The sequence below is a fragment of the Dasypus novemcinctus genome, chromosome 21, assembly GCF_030445035.2.
Source record: "Dasypus novemcinctus isolate mDasNov1 chromosome 21, mDasNov1.1.hap2, whole genome shotgun sequence".
Taxonomy (NCBI): domain Eukaryota; kingdom Metazoa; phylum Chordata; class Mammalia; order Cingulata; family Dasypodidae; genus Dasypus; species Dasypus novemcinctus.
This window is the reverse complement of record NC_080693.1, coordinates 61,140,794-61,159,840: the sequence shown is the minus strand read 5'-3', so window position 1 is coordinate 61,159,840 and position 19,047 is coordinate 61,140,794. Positions and strand designations below refer to the sequence as shown.

The window sequence follows — 19,047 nt, the reverse complement described above, 5'->3', positions numbered from 1 at the left end:
GCATGCTGATGGTGAGAGTGGGATTGTAGAGTCCAGGCTTTATCCTCCTGATCTCTGAAGCTCCTGGAGATGCTGTCGGTGCATAGTGGGCATGGACTCCCGAGAGTGGGGCTGGCAGAGTCACACTGACTTATATCCTTCCTTCTCAGTTTCCCAGCTGAGCAATGTCTTAGGTTATAAGATCCTGGCTCTAATGCTAAATGACTTAGGATCTGTCATTTGGCATCTGTGGGCTTCAGTTTCCTGGGATTGGGAAGTGAGGGAACTGGATTAGGTAGTTCACTTGTTCTCTGATCTGAATCCTTGGAACTCAGATGGGTCCAAGTGACAGTAAATCCCAAGTGTTTACAAAATCAGGAGCTTTCTGTCATCAGATGCTCACAGCTGTGATGAAAGAGGCGCTTTACAGGGATGAACATCCTACATGGCTAGGGAAAATGACCTCTTAAATTTATTTAATCAGACCTTGAACCAAGTCTGACTTTGAACAGTTGACCAAGTCTGTGCGGGTACAGTGGGTTAATTGATTAATTGAATTCTCTGGGGAGCCGAGTACCTCCCCTTGAGGGCTGCTCTCCTCCTCCCTGATTTGCAGGGAGGGGTTACCTGCCAGCAGGGTGGTGAGGGATCCTTTCCCTTTAGGCTAAGGAATGCACTTGTGCCAGCTGCTTTTGGTCCCTTCTTTCGCCCCTCTCCTCTTTCCCACCCACTGAAGGGCCTGTCCAAGTGCATTGCTAGGAGCAGGAAAGAGCTGCCCTAGTAGAAGGGGGAAGGGCAGGAGGAACGGAGGAGAGAAGGTGGTGGGAGGCGCTGGGCTGCCAGCTTGCCACTCCTGCCCTGTGCCACAGCCCGGCCAGGACCTCATTTAGAGACGAGGCTGTCCTGGCTGTAGCAGGCCCGCCTTGGATCTACAACCCAGAATTCAAACCTTGTCCAGGGCTGACTTGTGTCCAGATTTACAAGGCGGTGAGGATTGTTGGAGAATTGTTTAAAGTCCTGAGGCCACTCAGTTTCCCACATTCTCAGAATTCCCTCCCCGTGACATTCCTTTGCAGTTTTGAGATGCTGCCCTCCCTGGACTTGGTCTGGGGGGGTCTGGCAGGGAGCCCCATACCTGCGGGCGGCCTGGGGTGTGTATTCTGGGTCCACTCTCTGTGTCTTTGCCCACCAGGAAAGAGCACCACCCTCTTCAGCTCCCACACCAAGGCCATCGTGTGGGGCATGCAGACCCGGGCTGTGCAGGGCATGCTGGACTTTGACTATGTCTGCTCCCGGGACGAGCCCTCAGTGGCCGCCATGGTCTACCCTTTCACGTGAGTCACCCCACAGGAGGAAGGCCTGAAATAGCTGGCAAGTGGGTTTCCTCTTTTTTTTTTTTTTTTCAGATTTATTTTATTTTTTTATTTATTTCTCTCCCCTTCCTCCCCACCCTGCTCTCTGTTCTGTGTCCATTTGCTGTGTTCTTCTGTGTCCACCTGCATTCTTGTCAGCGGTACCAGGAATCTCTGTCTCTTTTTTTGTTGCGTCATCTTGCTGCATCAGCTCTCCATGTGTGCGGCGCCACTCCTGGGCAGGCTGCGCTTATTTCGTACGGGGCGGCTCTCCTTGTGGGGATGCATTCCTTGCGCATGGGGCTCTCCTACACGGGGGACACCCCTGTGTGGCACAACACCCCTTGCGCGCATCAGCACTGCGCATGGGTCAGCTCACCACATGGGTCAGGAGGTTCTGGGTTTGAACCCTGGACCTCCCATATGGTAGGCAGATGCTCTATCGGTCGAGTCAAGTCCGCTTCCCTGGGTTTCCTTTTAATCCCACTGCTAAAATAGGGATTGGGGAACCAAATAGTTTATCTTTGCTGTAAAGGGGCCTGTCCTTTCAGATACTGGGGAATGTTCCTGGGTGATCTTTTTCCATTAGATGGAAGTTCTTTCAGGGTAGATACCCCACCTCAGAGTGAAGTGCCTCCCTTTGGCCCCCTTCCCCAGCACTATAGGGAAGAAGGGAAACCTAGCTCTGACAGTCTGAGAGTGTCCTGACCTTCCTCCCCCTTTCTCGCAGTGGGGACCACAAGCAGAAGTTTTACTGGGGTCACAAGGAGATCTTGATCCCAGTTTTCAAGAACATGGCTGATGCCATGAAGAAACACCCGGAAGTCGATGTGCTGATCAACTTTGCCTCCCTCCGCTCCGCTTATGACAGTACTGTTGAGACCATGAACTACTCACAGGTGGGTTGCTGGGCCCTGGGGAGTGGGGGCAGCAGAGGGAGCTCCACGGATGGGGTCCATGGTTGCCTGGGCAAGGCTTGCGCTTTGGGAGTGGCCAGTTTTTTGGGTGAAAGTGGTTAGAGACACTGGTTCTCTAGAAAGCAGGAAGATCACCATGGGCAGGCCAGGGTGGCAGCGGCTGCTTCCATGGACTAAAAATGGTCCTCTCTCTGCTGGCTTAAAAAAACAGACTCAGAAGTACTTTTTTCTTATAAAAGCATCACATATTTATTATTTAAAAGTACTGATGAAAAAAAAAAAAAGGAAAAAATAACCTAAGTTCCATTACCCAGCAAAGTGATGGCTAATGTTTGAATATATTCTCATCCACACTTTTTCTGGATTTGAACAAACTGAATAATACTGAATATAATTGTCTTATAATCCACTTTTTTTCAGTTCCTTTTTTCCATATCAGTACGTATTTACCGACAGTATTGATTTCACTATTTCAAGTATTGTTATGCACACACTTTATGATTAGCATTTGCGTTCGGCCTCACCGATTTCCCTAGTGTAAATTTCTGATAGTCAAACTGTTGGATCAGAGTGTGCAGATTTGAGAGCCTTTGACCTGTCTTCCAGGTGCCCTCCAGAAGGTTGTTTTGTGTAAACTGCCATTGGTAGTTTGAGTACCTACTTCCTGTACCCTTGCCAACACTCACTGCTTGGATTTTAAAAACATAAATATTTGTCAAATTGATAGACATTCTCTTTAATTTGAATATCTTTGATTCTTAACTAAGATGAGCATTTTAAAGCATTCATTGACTTGTTCCCCCACCCTTTTTTTTCCCTATGGGGGTGTTTGTCTTTTTAGCCTTTATTAGATGAGTTTATTGACGTCTGTTAAAAATTACTGTCCAATCCCAGACTGGCTTATTTCAGTCTATGACTAAAAGTAGCTAAAAACAAGCTACTTTTTCCATCCAGAACAGAGGTTGGCAAACTATAGCCCAAGGGCCAAATCTAACTCACTGCCAGTTTTTGCAAATAAAGTTTTACTGGAACAGAACCACACTCATTCATGTACATATTGTCCATGATTGCTTTTGAGCTACAAAAGTAGGCTTGAGGAGTTGCCACAGAGATCACTTGATCTACAAAGCTTGGAATGTCTACTGTTTGGCTCTTTATAGAAAACATTTGTTGGCCCCAGGTCTAGAGGCAAATACAAGATGGTTCTTAGGTCTTTTCCTGTCTACCTCCATCCCTTTTGGCTTTCTCCCCTAGTCTGCTCTCTGGTCTGAGTATAACCCTGTTCTGTGGGGACAGAAAGATTCAGAGGGTATGGTGGAGAAAACCACAGAGAGCTGCATTATGAGCAGGCACAAAGATAGGTAGGGAACGGGTGGGACTGGGTCCCGTGGATTTTGGGGTGGTGCGGAATGCACCTGCTTTGATTGTAGTGAGTATTCAGGAACATTTGCTCTTGCTCAGTTCCCGATTCTCAGTGGTGTTAACCACTGGAAATCAGTTTTTAGGAGAGGGTTGGCATGATCAGGGTAGAAACAGGAAAGGCCTGTGGCAAGAAGGAGGTGCGTTCTGTTAACAAACTTTGTTCTTCGAGCCTGGAAGGGGGCACGGCGGGGGTGAACGGTTAACAGGAAGGAGCTGGTCTCACCCTCCAGATCCGGACCATTGCCATCATAGCCGAAGGCATCCCTGAGGCCCTCACGAGGAAGCTGATCAAGAAGGCGGACCAGAACGGAGTGACCATCATTGGACCTGCCACTGTGAGTCATCTGTCCCCATCCATGTCTGTCTGTACTTCCTGCCTCTCCCCCCTCAAAGGCCTTCCTTTAAGCCAGAGGCTGTTTTACAAAGTTCCAGGCCCTCAGGAAGCTCATTTAACTCTTCAATCTCACTTCTAGGTAAAACGTTCAGGGAGTACCTGAGGAAAGTCAGTGTGTCCATTTCCAGTTAGTTTTTTAAAGGGCTCTCTCCTCAGTCCATCAGACCATATCATCTTTATATAGTTTCAGGGGACTAGTGAAGGACTTTTTTTTTCTTAAGTATTTGTCTATCTTCCTACAACCATTGCAGAGTCTATGATTATTCCTTTAACTACAAACCAAAGAAGAAGCTACCTAGAAGCATTATTTTTTGACCCAAAGAGCTTCAAGTAAGAAGAAATTATTCTGTGGGTATTTTTTTATTTTTCCTTAGTTACTGTGTTAAAGTTTGTCTGAAGCTAAGTTTTTTTTAGAAGATACCAGGGATTGAACCCGGCACCTCATGCATGGGAAACAGGTGCTCAATCACTGAGCTACATCCGCTCGCCTGAAGTTATTTTTGAATTAAGAAAGAAACCTTTCATTTCAGAGGCAGGGGGTGATTTTTAACAGAGAAGCTCACCTGTATTCTAGGCCAGTGACCTTTTCTGGGTGCTATAGCCCCCTTGGAGCAAGGAAGGTGACCTAACTTTGAGTGTACATATCTGAATCTACAGTAGTGAGCCATGCTTTACAAATAAGGCTTTCCTTTTTTCTGTAATGCCTTTTGAGGGAGAGAAGAGAGTCTTCCTAAGCAGGAAACTCAGTGAGCAGGTTAGTTCTCTTGGCCATTTTCTTCCCAGCCTGGCCAGAGTGGACTGGGCAGCCCCGGAGCTTCATGATTCCCTGAGCCCTGTGGTTATTCAGGAATTTGCTCTCCCTCCCTTCGTCCCTAACTGCTCTTTTCGCCCCTACAGGTTGGAGGCATCAAGCCTGGGTGCTTTAAGATTGGGAATACGGGTGGAATGCTAGACAATATCCTGGCCTCCAAGCTGTACCGCCCTGGCAGCGTGGCCTATGTCTCACGTTCTGGAGGCATGTCCAACGAGCTCAACAATATCATCTCCCGGACCACGGACGGTGTCTATGAAGGCGTGGCCATTGGCGGGGACAGGTGATCAGTGGGCAGTGGGCCGCAAGAGGTAGCTCCTGCACTGAGGTATTGAGGCCTGACTGAGAGCAGCAAGCCAGGAGTAAGACAGCTGCCTCCTTGTCTTGGCTCACTGCCACTGAGTTCCAGGCCCAAGGCATCTTTGTTCTTGTCACAGGACTGACACGAGCAGAAAGTCAAATTACAGGATGGAGCTTATAAAAGGTGTTTGGTCTTTTGGGGTAATTCTGTTTGTTGTCTGAGGTGTGGCCATAGGGAGCCAACAGGATGACGTGGGTGAGCAGGGCCAACTCTGAAATCTGACCAAGGGGTTCAAATCCCAGTTGCCCTGTTTACCAGGTGGGGCATCCTGGGCAGGGTACTTAACCTCCCTAGACCTCTATCATCCTTACACATCAAATGGGTAAAATAATAGCACCCACCTCATGAGACTGTGGAGTGCATTCCTGAGATAATGTACATACAGTGCCTAGCACAGGGCCCAGCACTTAATGAGTAAGTGTGCAGAAGTGCTGCTGGTAATTAACGGGAGTATTCTTAGTCTCTGTGTCAGTGGGAACAAAAATCAGCAAATCGTCAGAGTGTTATCTTAGAGTAGTGCCTGGTCCTCAGTAAGTTCATAATAAATGTTCACCGTTAGGATTGGTTATTGTTGCTACTACTGTTTAGCTCAGAGGCCAAAAGCTATTGGGAGACAGAGTCACCTTGTCCCTCCCTAGCTTCACCAAGTCATTTCAGATGGGATGTATGGGTGAGGAGACAGTCTGACTCAAGTTTTCAGGGGTGTAGCCTGGGAACCCTAGTCTGCAGGTGCTCCCTGATAAGAGGTCCTGGTCAAAGAAGTATGGAAAATGCTGCTTTGTTGTATTGTCCCCTTGGGATCTGTAATGTTCTTGAGCATACCATAGGCACATGAAAATGTGCAGAGATGCCAGGTTGGCCTTAAGCAGTCTTTTTGCAAACTCATGTGACAATAAGGGGAAAAAAGCACAGAACTCCCAGTAAAAACCTGCCGTCTTTGGTGTTCTGTGGGACATAGCTTGGCATGTTGTATTAATTCTCATTATTTTGTAAAAGGCTTAGTTGGATGGTTCTGGCTTGGGGTCTCTTGCAAGGTTATACAGTCAGATGACAGCAGGGCTGCAGCCAGCTCATTCACATTCTTCTCAGTGTGGGCATCTGCAGGCTGCTTGGGTGTCCTCAGGACATGACCCCCAGAGTTAGCACTTTAAGAGAGAGGGCCAGGCAGAAACTATTCTTTTTAAAATCTAGCCTTAGAAGTCAGTGTCACAGAGTCATTTCTTTCACTTTTTATTCATTGGGAGAAAATCACTAAGTCCTTGGCCCATTTTCAAGAGGTGAGGAATCAGGCTCTACCTTTTTCAGAGAACTTGTGGACTTTTTTTTTTTGAGGTGCCAGGGATTGAACTCAGGACCTCATATGTGGAAAGCCGGCTCTTAACCACTGAGCCATATCAGCTCACCTGAGTTGGTTTTTTCGTTTGTTTTTATTTGTTTTTAGGAGGCACCGGGAACCAAACCCAGAACCTCCCTTGTGGGAAGCAGGAGCTCAACTGCTTGAGCCACATCTGCTCCCTCTGGACATATTTTACAACCACTACATGTGTTCTACAGGGCATCTCTTACTGCCGGATAGACCTCTATGGGTCTTATTTTGTGCCTGATCTTTTATGTGAATTTAAAAATTCTTCCTTCACTTTGATTGTGCCCCCATTATCCCTAAGATATGTCTGGACCCTCACGGGGCACCCCCACCCACAGTGTTCCTAGCATGAGCATGAGCATGCCTCCCACACCTGTACACACACCTCACCTAAGCTTCCTCCTGATTTGTTTGCCCCCTGCTCTGGGCAGGTACCCTGGCTCAACATTTATGGACCACGTCTTACGTTATCAGGACACTCCAGGAGTCAAAATGATTGTGGTTCTTGGAGAGGTGAGTTATTTTACAAACAACAAACAGCTGTATCTTCTGATTGTAAAAATAATGCGTGATGTCAGTTTTTTTAAAAAAGTCAAGCATTTTGGTTAAATACAACTTAAAGTGACAATTCCTGGTAATCCCACCCCCTAGACTTTGAGGTCTAGTGATTGTCACTGTGAACACTGTGGGCATGTATGTTCCTGAAAAAGGAGTTCTTACCTCCTGGTGACATGGGACATAGCTCCAATAAAGGAGAAGCTTTGCACTGGCTGCCTGTGGACTCTACCATGTGGATAGCTGAGTAAAAAGGGCATTCGTTTTAAAGTTGGGAGAAATCTGTAACCCCATCCCTTGCTCATGTTTCTGTGCAGCTATGTTCCTAATTATCTTATGCCCCCAAATCAGTAAGGGCATATCCCAGGGACTTCCCCTACAAGACCTGCTGTCCCTTTACAGTTCCTCCTTGCATGCATTCTGAGGCTTCCAGGCAGAATACCTACTTGTTATGTGACCAAAGCCCATACCTCCTTATTTTTTAGCCAGATTGTAACTCCCAGGTGACTTTAGGCCCTGCTCACTTGGAGTCTGGTTTTCCTGATCCTGGTGAATTTGGCTGGCAATGCTGGATGAGCTCTGCTAACTTGTGGGCTTTTTCTTATTCCCTGTTGTTTGGCAGATAGGGGGCACTGAGGAATATAAGATCTGTCGGGGCATCAAGGAGGGCCGCATCACCAAGCCTGTGGTCTGCTGGTGCATTGGGACCTGTGCCACCATGTTCTCCTCGGAGGTATGACCCACACTGCTCGCTTCTGGGTGGGGCAGGGGCAAGAAGGGAACTGTGTTAGCATTCTTACTAAGCAGCTTCTTTCGGTAAATGTCGATGACTTTGCTTGGTTGCTTCCAAGTCCAGTCATGGCCCTACTCTCTAGGGGCTTATGTCTGGTTGGAATAAACAGACTCATGAGCAGAGTAGGTGAGACCAAGGCTCTGTGTCCCTTTAGGGGGAAGAAACGCTACTGTGGGGGATTGGAGTCAGGTCATAACCCACAGTCTGGAATAGCTGAAAAGGTGATACTTAAACTGCATCATAAGGGAGGAGAAGTTTGTTGAGTGAAAGGGAGATCAAGGATCAAGAAGGAAGGGGAGAGGGGAAGTGGATATGGTTCAACTGATAGAGCACCTGTCTACCATATGGAGGGTCCAGAGTTTGATCCCCAGGACCTCCTGACCCATGTGGTAAGCTGGTCCACATGCAATGCTGCCACGCGCAAGGATGCCATGCCATGGAGGGGCACCCCTGCGTAGGAGAGCCCCAAGTGCAAGGAGTGCGCCCCGCAAGGAGAGCCGGCCCGCGTGAAAAAAGCGCATTCCTCCCAGAGTGGCACCACACACAAGGAGAGCTGACACAGCAAGATGACACAGCAAAAAACAGACGCAATTTCCCAGTGCTGCCAGATAAAGCAAGCAGATGCAGAAGAACACACAGCGAATGGACAGAGAGAAGACAACAGAGAGGGGGAAGGGGAGAGAAATAAATAAAATATTTCTTTAAAAAAAAAAAAAGGAAGGAAGGAGAGACATCCTAAACTTAGTTGGACAGGGGCCTGGTGAGAGGGTCTGTGTGGAGAGAGGTTATAGAAGGAATGGACGCTTGTTCTTGGGGTTAATGATGGTTAAAATGACAATGTATGTGAAAGTATCCGGCGCTTAATATAAATGTAAAATTTAAACACCGTCTGAGCCTGTATTGGGCTTCTGCTGGGGTATTATAAACCAGATCTCAGCCCTGTGCTCCAGCTTAGAGAATCTTCTATCTTGAAGATGGCTGGTCCCATCCAGTGGTGGATGGTGAACCAAGGGAAACATACTTGTCACCCACATCAGGTCATCAATAGCCACCGAGCAGCCTCCAATGATGAGGCCTTGTCCTGAGTGCTATTTGTATAAAATGATGAGACTTAGCTTTCAAGGCTTCTTTTAACAATAATCCCTCCTGCTTAAACCTTAAATTTTTCCTACCGGTAAGCCTTTGTGACACTATTCTTTTTCTCTAGAGTGCTTGCCTTCCCCTCAGTAGGACAATATTTGTCCGATTGTAAAATGCACATCCCCCTATTATAAAAGCCAAAGAAAAAGCCATGTCCTGACTGAGAGCCAAAAACCTTCCATTGATACCAGCAAAGCATCAGCATCAAACTTGCTTAGTAGATGTTAGCAGCTCAAATGAAAAGTCCAGAGACAATGGTGGAGTGCTCTTTAATGAAATGCTCATCACCAAAGCTCTAGATGGCATCGGAGAACAACTTTGTGTAGCAAATCATAAACATTAATGACTCTGAATCAAATAAGTTAAGAGTCTGAATGTAAAAAAAATTTTTGGAATATCAAGTAAATTATTTTGTTTATATTTTCAAAAAAAAAAAAAAAAAAGAAAATGCACATTCCCTTTGTACCAGCATTTCCATTTCTACAGATTTATCCTAAGAATACTGTATGCAAAAATGTTTTCAAGTTAGTGTACAAGGATTTTTTCCTTTCTCTCCCCTTCCCCCCTGACCCCCATTGTCTGCTCTCTGTCCATTCACTATGTGTTCTTCTGTGTCTGCATGCATTCTTGTCAGTGGCACCAGGAATCTGTGTCTCTTTTTGGTTGTGTCATCTTGGCTGCATCAACTCTCTGTGCGTGCAGCACCACTCTTGGGTGGGCTGCATTTTTTTTGCATGGGGCCGCTCTCCTTGTGGGGACACACTCCTTGTGCATGGGGCTCCCCTACACGGGGGATAGCCCTGCGTGGCATGGCACTCCTTGTGCGCATCAGCACTGTGCATGGGTCAGCTCACCACATGGGTCAGGAGGCCCTGGGTTTGAACCCTGGACCTCCCATGTGGTAGGGGGATGCTCTATCCATTGAGCCAGATCCACTTCCCTGTACAATGATATTCATGGCAACATTGTAACAGTAGAAATCAGAAACAATTTAATGCTTATCAGTGTAATTGTGAAACATCTGTGAAATGGAAAACTGTACAGGCACAAAAAGAATCAGGTAGAGCTTGATACATTAATTTAGAAAGAGTTTAAGGTATATTAAAAGTAAGAAAGAGCAGGCCGGGAAGCAGATGTAGCTCAGGCGACTGGGCTCCTGCCTACCACATAGGAGGTTGTTGGTTTGCGTCCCAGTGCCTCCTAAAGAAGATAGCAAACTGGCACGATGGGCAGGTATGGCAAGCTGACTTAAGAAGAGAAAACCTACTGAGACACAACAAAGCAGGGAGCACAGGTTCCTTGTGCATCCTAAAGAAGACAGCAAGCTGATACGACAGGCAGGCACAGCGAGCTGATGCAATAAGATGATGCAGCAAGACATGGAGGGAGGAAAACATAATGAGAGACCAAACAAAGCAGGGAGCTGAAGTGGCTCAAGAGATAAGGCACTTCCCTCCCACATCAGAGGTCCCGGGTTTGGCTCCCAGTGCTTCCTAAGGAAACAAGATGAACAGACACAGCAAGTGAAAAACAGCCAGGGGTGGGGAGAAATAAATCCTTAAAAAAAAAAAAAAAAGAGCAGGCTGCAGTAAATGCTTATGATATCCATTTCGTGTCAGTATAAACTGTATATGTATATGAGTGTGTATGTGTCTGTGTTTTCTAAGTAAAGGAGAGGGGGAGGACCAAAGAATCCTGCCCATTCTTCCCAGAGTTGCCCTCCTTGCACAGGCTTTGAAATCACATGTTGGAAGGTCTGTGTGCCTAGAGCAAGTCATTTATTCTCTCTGAATCTCATTTTCCTGAGCTCTAAAATGAGGAAGATACAAGGTTAATGTGTGAATTAAACAAGAAGGTAATTGTGAAAGATCTGGCATGTATAGGTCTTAGTAATTATATATTCTCATTCTTAACCCACTTATTCCATGAAGCTGCCCCTGGTTTTATTTCTTCTTCACGACCACCCCACCCCCCACCAAAAATAATTCCTCCCTCCTTCTCCATTATGTTTTCTTCAATTTGCTTTGCCCTCTCTGACCACCAAGAGTATAAGCACCTTGCTCCTGTTAATGGCAGGTCCTCAAGAGGTGCTTTTTAAATTATTATTATTTTTTTTAATTAAAATTTTTTTTAAAGCTTTTTATGAAATTTCAAACACACCCTAAAATAAATAGTAGAGTGACTGCCAATGAATAGATGATTTTTAAATTCTTTAACAGGTCACAGTCCTTGACCTTGCTGAATTTTCCGCTGGTAGAGGACATAAGATAGGAACACAATAGATTCTCTCCTCATCAGCAAGCCAGAAAAACTGAATTAAGATGTGGCTCAAGCAGTTGGGCTTCGGCCTATCACGTGGGAGGTCCCAGGTTCGGTTCCCAGTGCCTCCTGGAGAAGGTGGGCAGGTGTTGCAACTGCAAACAACAAGGGGGGAGGCATAAATAAATAAAAGAAACTTTAAATTAAAAAAAAAAAGAACTGGGAAGATAGGGACAAGTGGGTATTGTGGATGTGGCACTTTTCAGAAGTATGGTCCACAAAACACTGATCCTGTGGTAATGGTCCTCGAAACAAAACAGAAAACAAACCAAACAGAAAAGCAGGCTCTGTAAGCTAGGAAAATGCTATATAACCTGAATCATTCTTAGAAATTTTGGTTTTAGTTTTAAGAAATCTCAGTTAAACTTACAGCTTCCTCGAACCCAGCACTTTCTAAGTTTGAGTACAGAATCTCTTCCTACCCCTTCCACCTATGCAAATTAAGTCCTGCAAAGAATGCATTAGAACCCACGCTGCACTCCGTAAGGCATCTTGAAGGCATGTATTCTCAGGCTTTGTTAACTGGGCAGTGCTTCCTTGCCTTTTTTTACCATTACTGGCCCCTTTCATTATATTTAGTGATCAAGGGCAGACTCTGAAGCCAAATTGGCTGGGTTCAAATGCCACCACATATTATTAGCTTTGTGACCTTTAGCAGGTTTCTTTACCCCTCTGTGCTTTCAGTTCCTTATTTATAGGGAATAGTAGTAGTTATTGGAAATATTAAATGAGCACAAAGCTCTTAGAAAAGTGCCTGGACATAGTAAGTGTTATAAATGGGTTAGATATGATTATATTACCATTCCCCTCCCCTTTGCTTGATTAAAGACACAGTTTTCGGCGGTGGACTTGGCCCAGTGGTTAGGGCGTCCGTCTACCATATGGGAGGTCCGCGGTTCAAACCCCGGGCCTCCTTGACCTGTGTGGAGCTGGCCCATGTGCAGTGCTGATACGTGCTAGGAGTGCCGTGCCACGCAGGGGTGTCCCCCATGTAGGGGAGCCCCATGCACAAGGAGTGCGCCCCGTAAGGAGAGCCGCCCGGTGCGAAAAGGAAGTGCAGCCTGCCCAGAAATGGTGCTGCACCCACGGAGAGCTTGACACAACAAGATAACACAAGATGATGCAACAAAAACAGATTCCCGTGCCACTAACAACAACAGAAGCAGACAAAGAAGACGCAGCAAATAGACACAGAACAGACAACTGGGGTGGGGGGGGAGATAGATAAATAAATAAATAAGCAAATAAATCTTAAAAAAAAAAAAAGACACAATTTTCACTTAGATCTTTTTTTTCAAAGATTTATTATTTATTTCTTTCCCCTTCCCCACCCCGCTCCCATTGTCTGCTCTGTGTGCATTCACTGTGTGTTCTCTGTCTGCTCACATTCTTGTCAGCAGCACCAGGAATCTATCTCTTTGTTGTGTCATCTTGCTGCATCAGCTCTCTGTGTGTGCGGCACCACACCTGGGCAGGCTACGCTTTTTTCGCGTGGGGTGGCTCTCCTTGCGGGGCGTACTTCTTGCGTATGGGGCTCCCTTATGCGGGGAACACCCCTGCATGGCATGGCACTTGTGCGCATCAGCACTGCACATGGGTGAGCTCACTACATGGGTCAGGAGGCCCTGGGTTTGAACCCTGGATCTCCTATATGGTAGGCAGATGCTCTTTCTAACTCTTCTTTTCTGATTGGCTTTTTCTTCCCTCTTGCTCACTGTATAACCAGTTAATCCCCATATCCAATAATCAGGTTTATAGTTGACCTCAGTGCTTACTTTGCCTGAAGAGGGCAGTCACTGCTTGGCTGTTGGTGATTGATGCCATATAGGATTATGGACCTGGTGATGCAAGACCTTCTTTGAAAAGAAAGTGTGAAATTGTGTTTTTAAATGAAATATTTCATTTTAAATATTGGTGCATATTTTATAGAAAAAGTATATGTGGGACAACGAATCAGCTTATGTTTATGAGTTCAACTTAGCCTAAGGCTGCCAGTTTGAAACCTCATTTATCTTCTGTCACTCAGAACTAACTCCTGCTCCTCATCTCTCTCACCACTATCCCAGAGGAAGCTAAATGTGACTTAAGAAGTGGATTTTCAAACTCTAATACACACTAGTTGTGTGACCTTGATTAAGCTTCTGAACTTCTCTGTGCCTCAGTTTCCTCATCTATAAAATGGGAATTATCTATCGTCCCTAAAAAGTGAGCTTATTGAGGCTTGAAAGAAGTGCTTCAAGTAACACACGTAACACAGTGCTGACATTTCTCATTGTGTTCTTTCTTAGGGGATTAACAAGCCCAGTAAAGCCACTCTCTGCCTTTCAGGTACAGTTTGGCCATGCTGGAGCTTGTGCCAACCAGGCGTCTGAAACTGCAGTAGCCAAGAACAAGGCTTTGAAGGAGGCAGGAGTGTTTGTGCCCCGGAGTTTTGATGAGCTTGGAGAAATCATCCAGTAAGTCGACCTTGGGGAAGATGCCAGCTCCCCTCTTCCTTTCCAGGTCCCTTCTGTGGACAACAGCTTCTCTGACTTAGGGGATCTCGTATTCCTGATCCTTCTTGGGCATCCAGTACAGCTATATGGATGGTCCCAAATCCTTTCTTTGTCTTTAGGTTTTGTTTTGTTTGTGGAAGCAGCAACTTTCTCTTGCCCAGTTATAGACCATTCAGGCTGGTATTGAAATGTGGCCCCATTGGAGGCCACAAATGAGAGATGGGCATGGACACAGAAGCATCTAGACTGATTAAAGAGTTATTGAATATCTTTTTGTCTATCTCTGCTTCTGTCTCTTAAATCTGCCTGGACTGTTCCTCTTCTCTCTTTCCTTGGCCTCCAGATTCTACTTTTTGGAAAGCCCTATTCAGGGGTTGGGGGTTGGAGAGAGCATACTTGGCTAGTACTTTTTTCATTTAGCTGCTGACAGTAGAGAGTGCAGAGCTAAAGAATGCTCACGTGTTTGGGGATCAGAGGGGTGTTCCTGGGATGGCTTAGAAGAGTGCAGAATAATAAAATTCATGTGGATGTCTTCTGCCCCTTCTCCACCCTCCCAGGTCTGTGTATGAGGATCTTGTACTCAAAGGAGTCATTGTACCTGCTCAGGAGGTGCCGCCACCGACAGTGCCAATGGACTATTCCTGGGCCAGGGTAGGTGCCTTGTGTGTCCCTACAGTGAGGCGTGGGAGATTTGGGGTTGGGGACTTTAAGGCTCTTGAATTGATTTAGTTCAAGCCCCTAGAAATCATACCCTCCCAACTAGTTAGAGCAACTAGGTAGTCGCCTCTGCATGCTCTAAACCAAGGGAGGCTTCTCTAAGGGCTTTAGAAGAAACCCTTTTTGTGTGATCTATGTGTCTTAAAAATAATAATAATAAATAAATAAAGTGAAACATGGGACTGCATAGGATAGGAAACCCTCGTGTAGAAAATGAGTGTGGTTAATAGTGCATTTTTAGAATGCTTTTCTCTGAAACAGAACAAATGTACGTTAATATTACAAGACCTTAATAATAGGGTAATATTTGGGTAAAAATACAACCAAAGCCAACTATAGACTGTAGGCTATAGTAATATATTAATATTGTTCCATCAAGTATAAAAATGGAAGTTTGCTAATTGACAGAAACTAGACACAAAGTACTACCTATTGTTTGCCTTCATATATGCAAAATCTAAGTATAAATACATATATTGAGATGGAAATAGATTATTAGTTATGTATGACAGGGAAAAGATAGAGGGATTGAGAGCTGACTACTAAGGGATAGGGGGTATTTCCTTTTAGAGTAATGGAAATGCTCTAATATTGCTTACACTGATGAGTTCACAACTCTGATTTTACCAAATGCCATTGATTGTATATTTTAGATGGATATGTTTTATGAATGCATTTCAATAAAATAGATAAAAAAATAGTTTAATTTAAAAAAAAAAAGAAGAAACCCTGATGATTGACTCTTGGGTTCTGGCCACTCCTTGTGTGCTGGAGTCAGCTTGTAAGATTGTCCCCTCTAACCAACTAGTAAAACAGTGTGGGGCCCAAGAGGGCCAGGGGACAGCCATGTGTCTCCCACAGCTGTGTCACCTGACTTGAAAATGGAGGGGCCTGGAGTCAGATAATTTCCTAGAGTTGTTTTGCATTTGCTAAAGGGTTTCAGGAGTGAAGTTACAACTCCACTCTGCCTAATTGTCCAAAGGGGATATGATACATGACAAGCTATAGTAATTTCCTTTGATATATAAGGACTCTTAGAAATCCGTTTTAAAAAGACCAATAGCCCATTAGGAAAAAAGGGTAGGAAATGTCCTTTCAGCATGAAAAAATGCTCAACCTGTTTGCCCTTATCAGGTCAGCAAAGAAAAAAAATTCTGTGATAAAATTTTATATTTGTAAGGGTGTGAAGAAATGGGTGTGTTCACATCTGAGAGTTGTTACTTGGCCACTAGAATTGAAGCCGTTTTGGGACCCTTTGATTCTGAGACCCAGGCAGTAGGGCAGTCCTGGGAAAATCTCATTGGTCACTATGGCCCTCCTTCCCTCTGCCTCACCTCAGGAGCTGGGCTTGATCCGCAAACCTGCCTCATTCATGACCAGCATCTGTGACGAACGAGGGCAAGAGCTCATCTATGCAGGCATGCCCATCACCGAGGTCTTCAAGGAGGAGATGGGCATTGGCGGGGTCCTCGGCCTCCTCTGGTTCCAGAGAAGGTGAGGCCGTGGAGGGCAGAAGGAGTTACAAAGCAGTGAGGGTGGGTAGGCTTGGGGAGTGCGTCCAGGGTCAGTCTTTATGGTCACAGAGCATATAGGCTGTTGTCAGACAGAAAGGCCAGTCTCAACCCAGAAGAGTAGAAAACAATGACCTCGTCAGGGATCTTGGGAACTTTTAAGGATATGGGACAGCATAAGTGCAGGCCTTCTAAGAAAAAGGTAGGGATTAGTAGAGGAGAGCTGAGGACTCTGGTAGCTTAAAGGGTGGGCCTAGTAGAGTTACTACCAGACATAGTTTAAAGTACCTCATATTGTGTCCTCTTTGCAAACCTTGTCTCTCACCAGCCTGAATGTTAAAGAAGGGTTCCTCTGATCCTTCTCCTGGGACTGATGACTGGGCCAGGGGACCCATGAGCATGTGGTCCATACTTCCAAGCCAGAGCTCTGGCTTGGGGTGGCACTGGGCACTAGGCCAGATTGAAGCCTTGGTTTGTCATAACCTCACCTATGGAGGGATGGGTCTTGGTTCTGATTTGGACCCTCCCTGGAAAAAGTGCACAGGTTGCAACACCTGAGCAGCTTTCACCCTATCTGCTTTGCATCCTCACACCTCCAACTTCATTCTTCATATTAGTTGGGGCATTTCACTTTTTATTTTGAAATAATTCGAACTTACAGGAAGTTGAAAAATAATACAGAAATAATACATACATTAAATTCCAGTGTATACCTTTCCCCCACCCCCATTTACTAAAAACAAGGACACTCATTTATATAACCACTTTAATACTGTTTTCATTTGTCCTTTTGGGCATTTTCTTCTCCATTTTATTAGATTCAGTTCATGATCTATTACTGCATTTAATTTCCTTAATCTGTCTCTTTTTTTTTTAATATTGTGGTAGCATATATATGACATAATCTTTCCCATTTTAACTACTTTGAAGTATACAGTTCAGTACTATCAATTATATTTACAATGTGCTATAACCACCCTTTATTACAAAATTCCCTCTCCTCAAACAAACCTTGCACCCTGTACCCATTATACATCAACCCTCTGTTCCACTGCTCCCCTTGTAATTGTATGCTTTACTTTGTCTCTGAATTTTGCTTATTGTAGTTATTTCATATAAATGGAATCATACAATATCTGTCCTTTTGTGTCTGACTAGCTCTATTTTTAGAAGCAGTATTTGATAGTGAAGTCCACAACTGCCTGAGAATCAGGAAGTTTTGCCTTGTTTTGTGATAAACTTGGATTGGGAGGCTGCCGCCCTTCTTGAATGGAAAAGAAGATATGGCCTTGTCAGCATACCTTATAGTCAGCAGCTGACCTCTCTTCCAACCCTCCTTTCCCTGCCTCTTCACTCACCCTCCTCTAGGTTGCCCAAGTATTCCTGCCAGTTCATTGAGATGTGCCTGATGGTGACAGCAGATCACGGGCCTGCTGTCTCTGGTGCTCACAACACCATCATCTGTGCACGGGCCGGAAAGGACCTGGTCTCTAGCCTCACCTCAGGATTGCTCACCATAGTAAGTATTGTCACCCTGGGAGGTGAACTGTGGGAAAAGTGCTTCGGCATCATGTGTCTTAGCCCCAACAGATTCTACGGGGAGCCCCTGAGTGTAAAACCCTTTGACAGGGACTCTTGAGAACATTTCAGATTAGTGTGCCTGCGAAGCTGAGGGAGCCCCTTGCAGCTCAGGGCAACCTGGGATTGTTTCTCCTACAGGGGGATCGGTTTGGGGGTGCCTTGGATGCAGCAGCCAAGATGTTCAGTAAAGCTTTTGACAGCGGTATTATCCCCATGGAATTTGTTAACAAGATGAAAAAGGAAGGAAAACTGATCATGGGCATTGGCCACCGAGTGAAATCGGTAAGTTGTTGCTGTCCTTTGGGGTAGGCCCTGGAAGACGGGTAGATGGTGATAAGAGAACACCAATCTAGTTTGGCATCTCCCAAGCGCTCAACCCTCCCCACCTCCCAGCTTTGAACTACAAAGCTTTGAACCTGTTGACAGACACCACATTATTTTTTCCATGTTATAATTAGATTGCCCATAAACGTTTTCCATCTTTGTCAAGTATGGTATAAATATATGATGAACTGGAAACTTGGTAACTATAGCTTGCAAAATAAACCTAATGGGAGAAAGGACTAATGTTAGAGTTAAGGGAGTATATCAGTCAGCTGATACATGTTGTGGTAACAAATAACTCCAAAGATCTCAGTGGCTTACAACTGCAAAGATTTCTTTCTTTTTTTTCTTTTCTTTTTTTTTTAAAGATTTATTTATTTATTTATTTAATTTCCCCCCCTCCCCTGGTTGTCTGTTCTTGGCGTCTATTTGCTGCGTCTTGTTTCTTTGTTTGCTTCTGTTGTCGTCCCCGGCACGGGAAGTGTGGGTGGCGCCATTCCTGGGCAGGCTGCTCTTTCTTTTCACGCTGGGCGGCTTTCCTCATGGGCGCACTCCTTGCGCGTGGAGCTCCCCTGCGCGGGGACACCCCTGCGTGGCACGGCACTCCTTGCGCGCATCAGCACTGCACATGGGCCAGCTCCACACGGGTCAAGGAGGCCCAGGGTTTGAACCGCGGACCTCCCATATGGTAGACGGACGCCCTAACCACTGGGCGAAAGTCCGTTTCCCAAGATTTATTTCTTACACATACTACATCCACTGTCGGTTGGCTGCAGCTCTGTTCTATGTCTTCTTTGTTCTGGGGCCCATGCTGACAGAGTGGCCCCAATCTGGGATGTACAAGTGTCATGTCTGAAGGAAACAGCAATGACCAAACTATGTGAAGGTTCTTAAAGCTTCTGCTTGGAAGGTGCCCTTGGTTCATTTCCGCTCACATTTCAGTGACCAAAGCGAGTCATGTGGTTAAACCTGGCAGAAAGTATGATCATATCAGGCCTGCTTAGGAGAGAACC

General features: G+C 45.5%; 1 protein-coding gene and 1 long non-coding RNA gene across 5 annotated transcripts in view; one reads left to right on the top strand and one right to left on the bottom strand.

Annotated features, from left to right (window-relative positions):
* The window catches only part of ACLY (ATP citrate lyase), a 46,440-nt gene that overhangs the window by 19,266 nt on the left and 8,127 nt on the right, over window positions 1-19,047 (top strand). For all 4 annotated transcript variants that reach the window (XM_058284254.2, XM_058284255.1, XM_058284253.1 and 1 more), the window contains 11 exons: window positions 1,172-1,313; window positions 2,062-2,230; window positions 3,901-4,005; window positions 4,962-5,158; window positions 7,031-7,112; window positions 7,777-7,887; window positions 13,735-13,862; window positions 14,459-14,552; window positions 15,958-16,112; window positions 17,498-17,648; window positions 17,849-17,992. In XM_058284254.2, coding sequence (XP_058140237.1) covers window positions 1,172-1,313; window positions 2,062-2,230; window positions 3,901-4,005; window positions 4,962-5,158; window positions 7,031-7,112; window positions 7,777-7,887; window positions 13,735-13,862; window positions 14,459-14,552; window positions 15,958-16,112; window positions 17,498-17,648; window positions 17,849-17,992 — 1,478 coding nt within the window. The remainder of the gene's footprint in view (window positions 1-1,171; window positions 1,314-2,061; window positions 2,231-3,900; window positions 4,006-4,961; window positions 5,159-7,030; window positions 7,113-7,776; window positions 7,888-13,734; window positions 13,863-14,458; window positions 14,553-15,957; window positions 16,113-17,497; window positions 17,649-17,848; window positions 17,993-19,047) is intronic.
* LOC131275047 (uncharacterized) overlaps window positions 9,341-19,047 on the bottom strand; it is a 19,751-nt gene continuing 10,044 nt past the window's right edge. Inside the window, exon 3 of the long non-coding RNA XR_009182472.1 lies at window positions 9,341-11,501. This is a non-coding gene — a long non-coding RNA (uncharacterized lncRNA). The remainder of the gene's footprint in view (window positions 11,502-19,047) is intronic.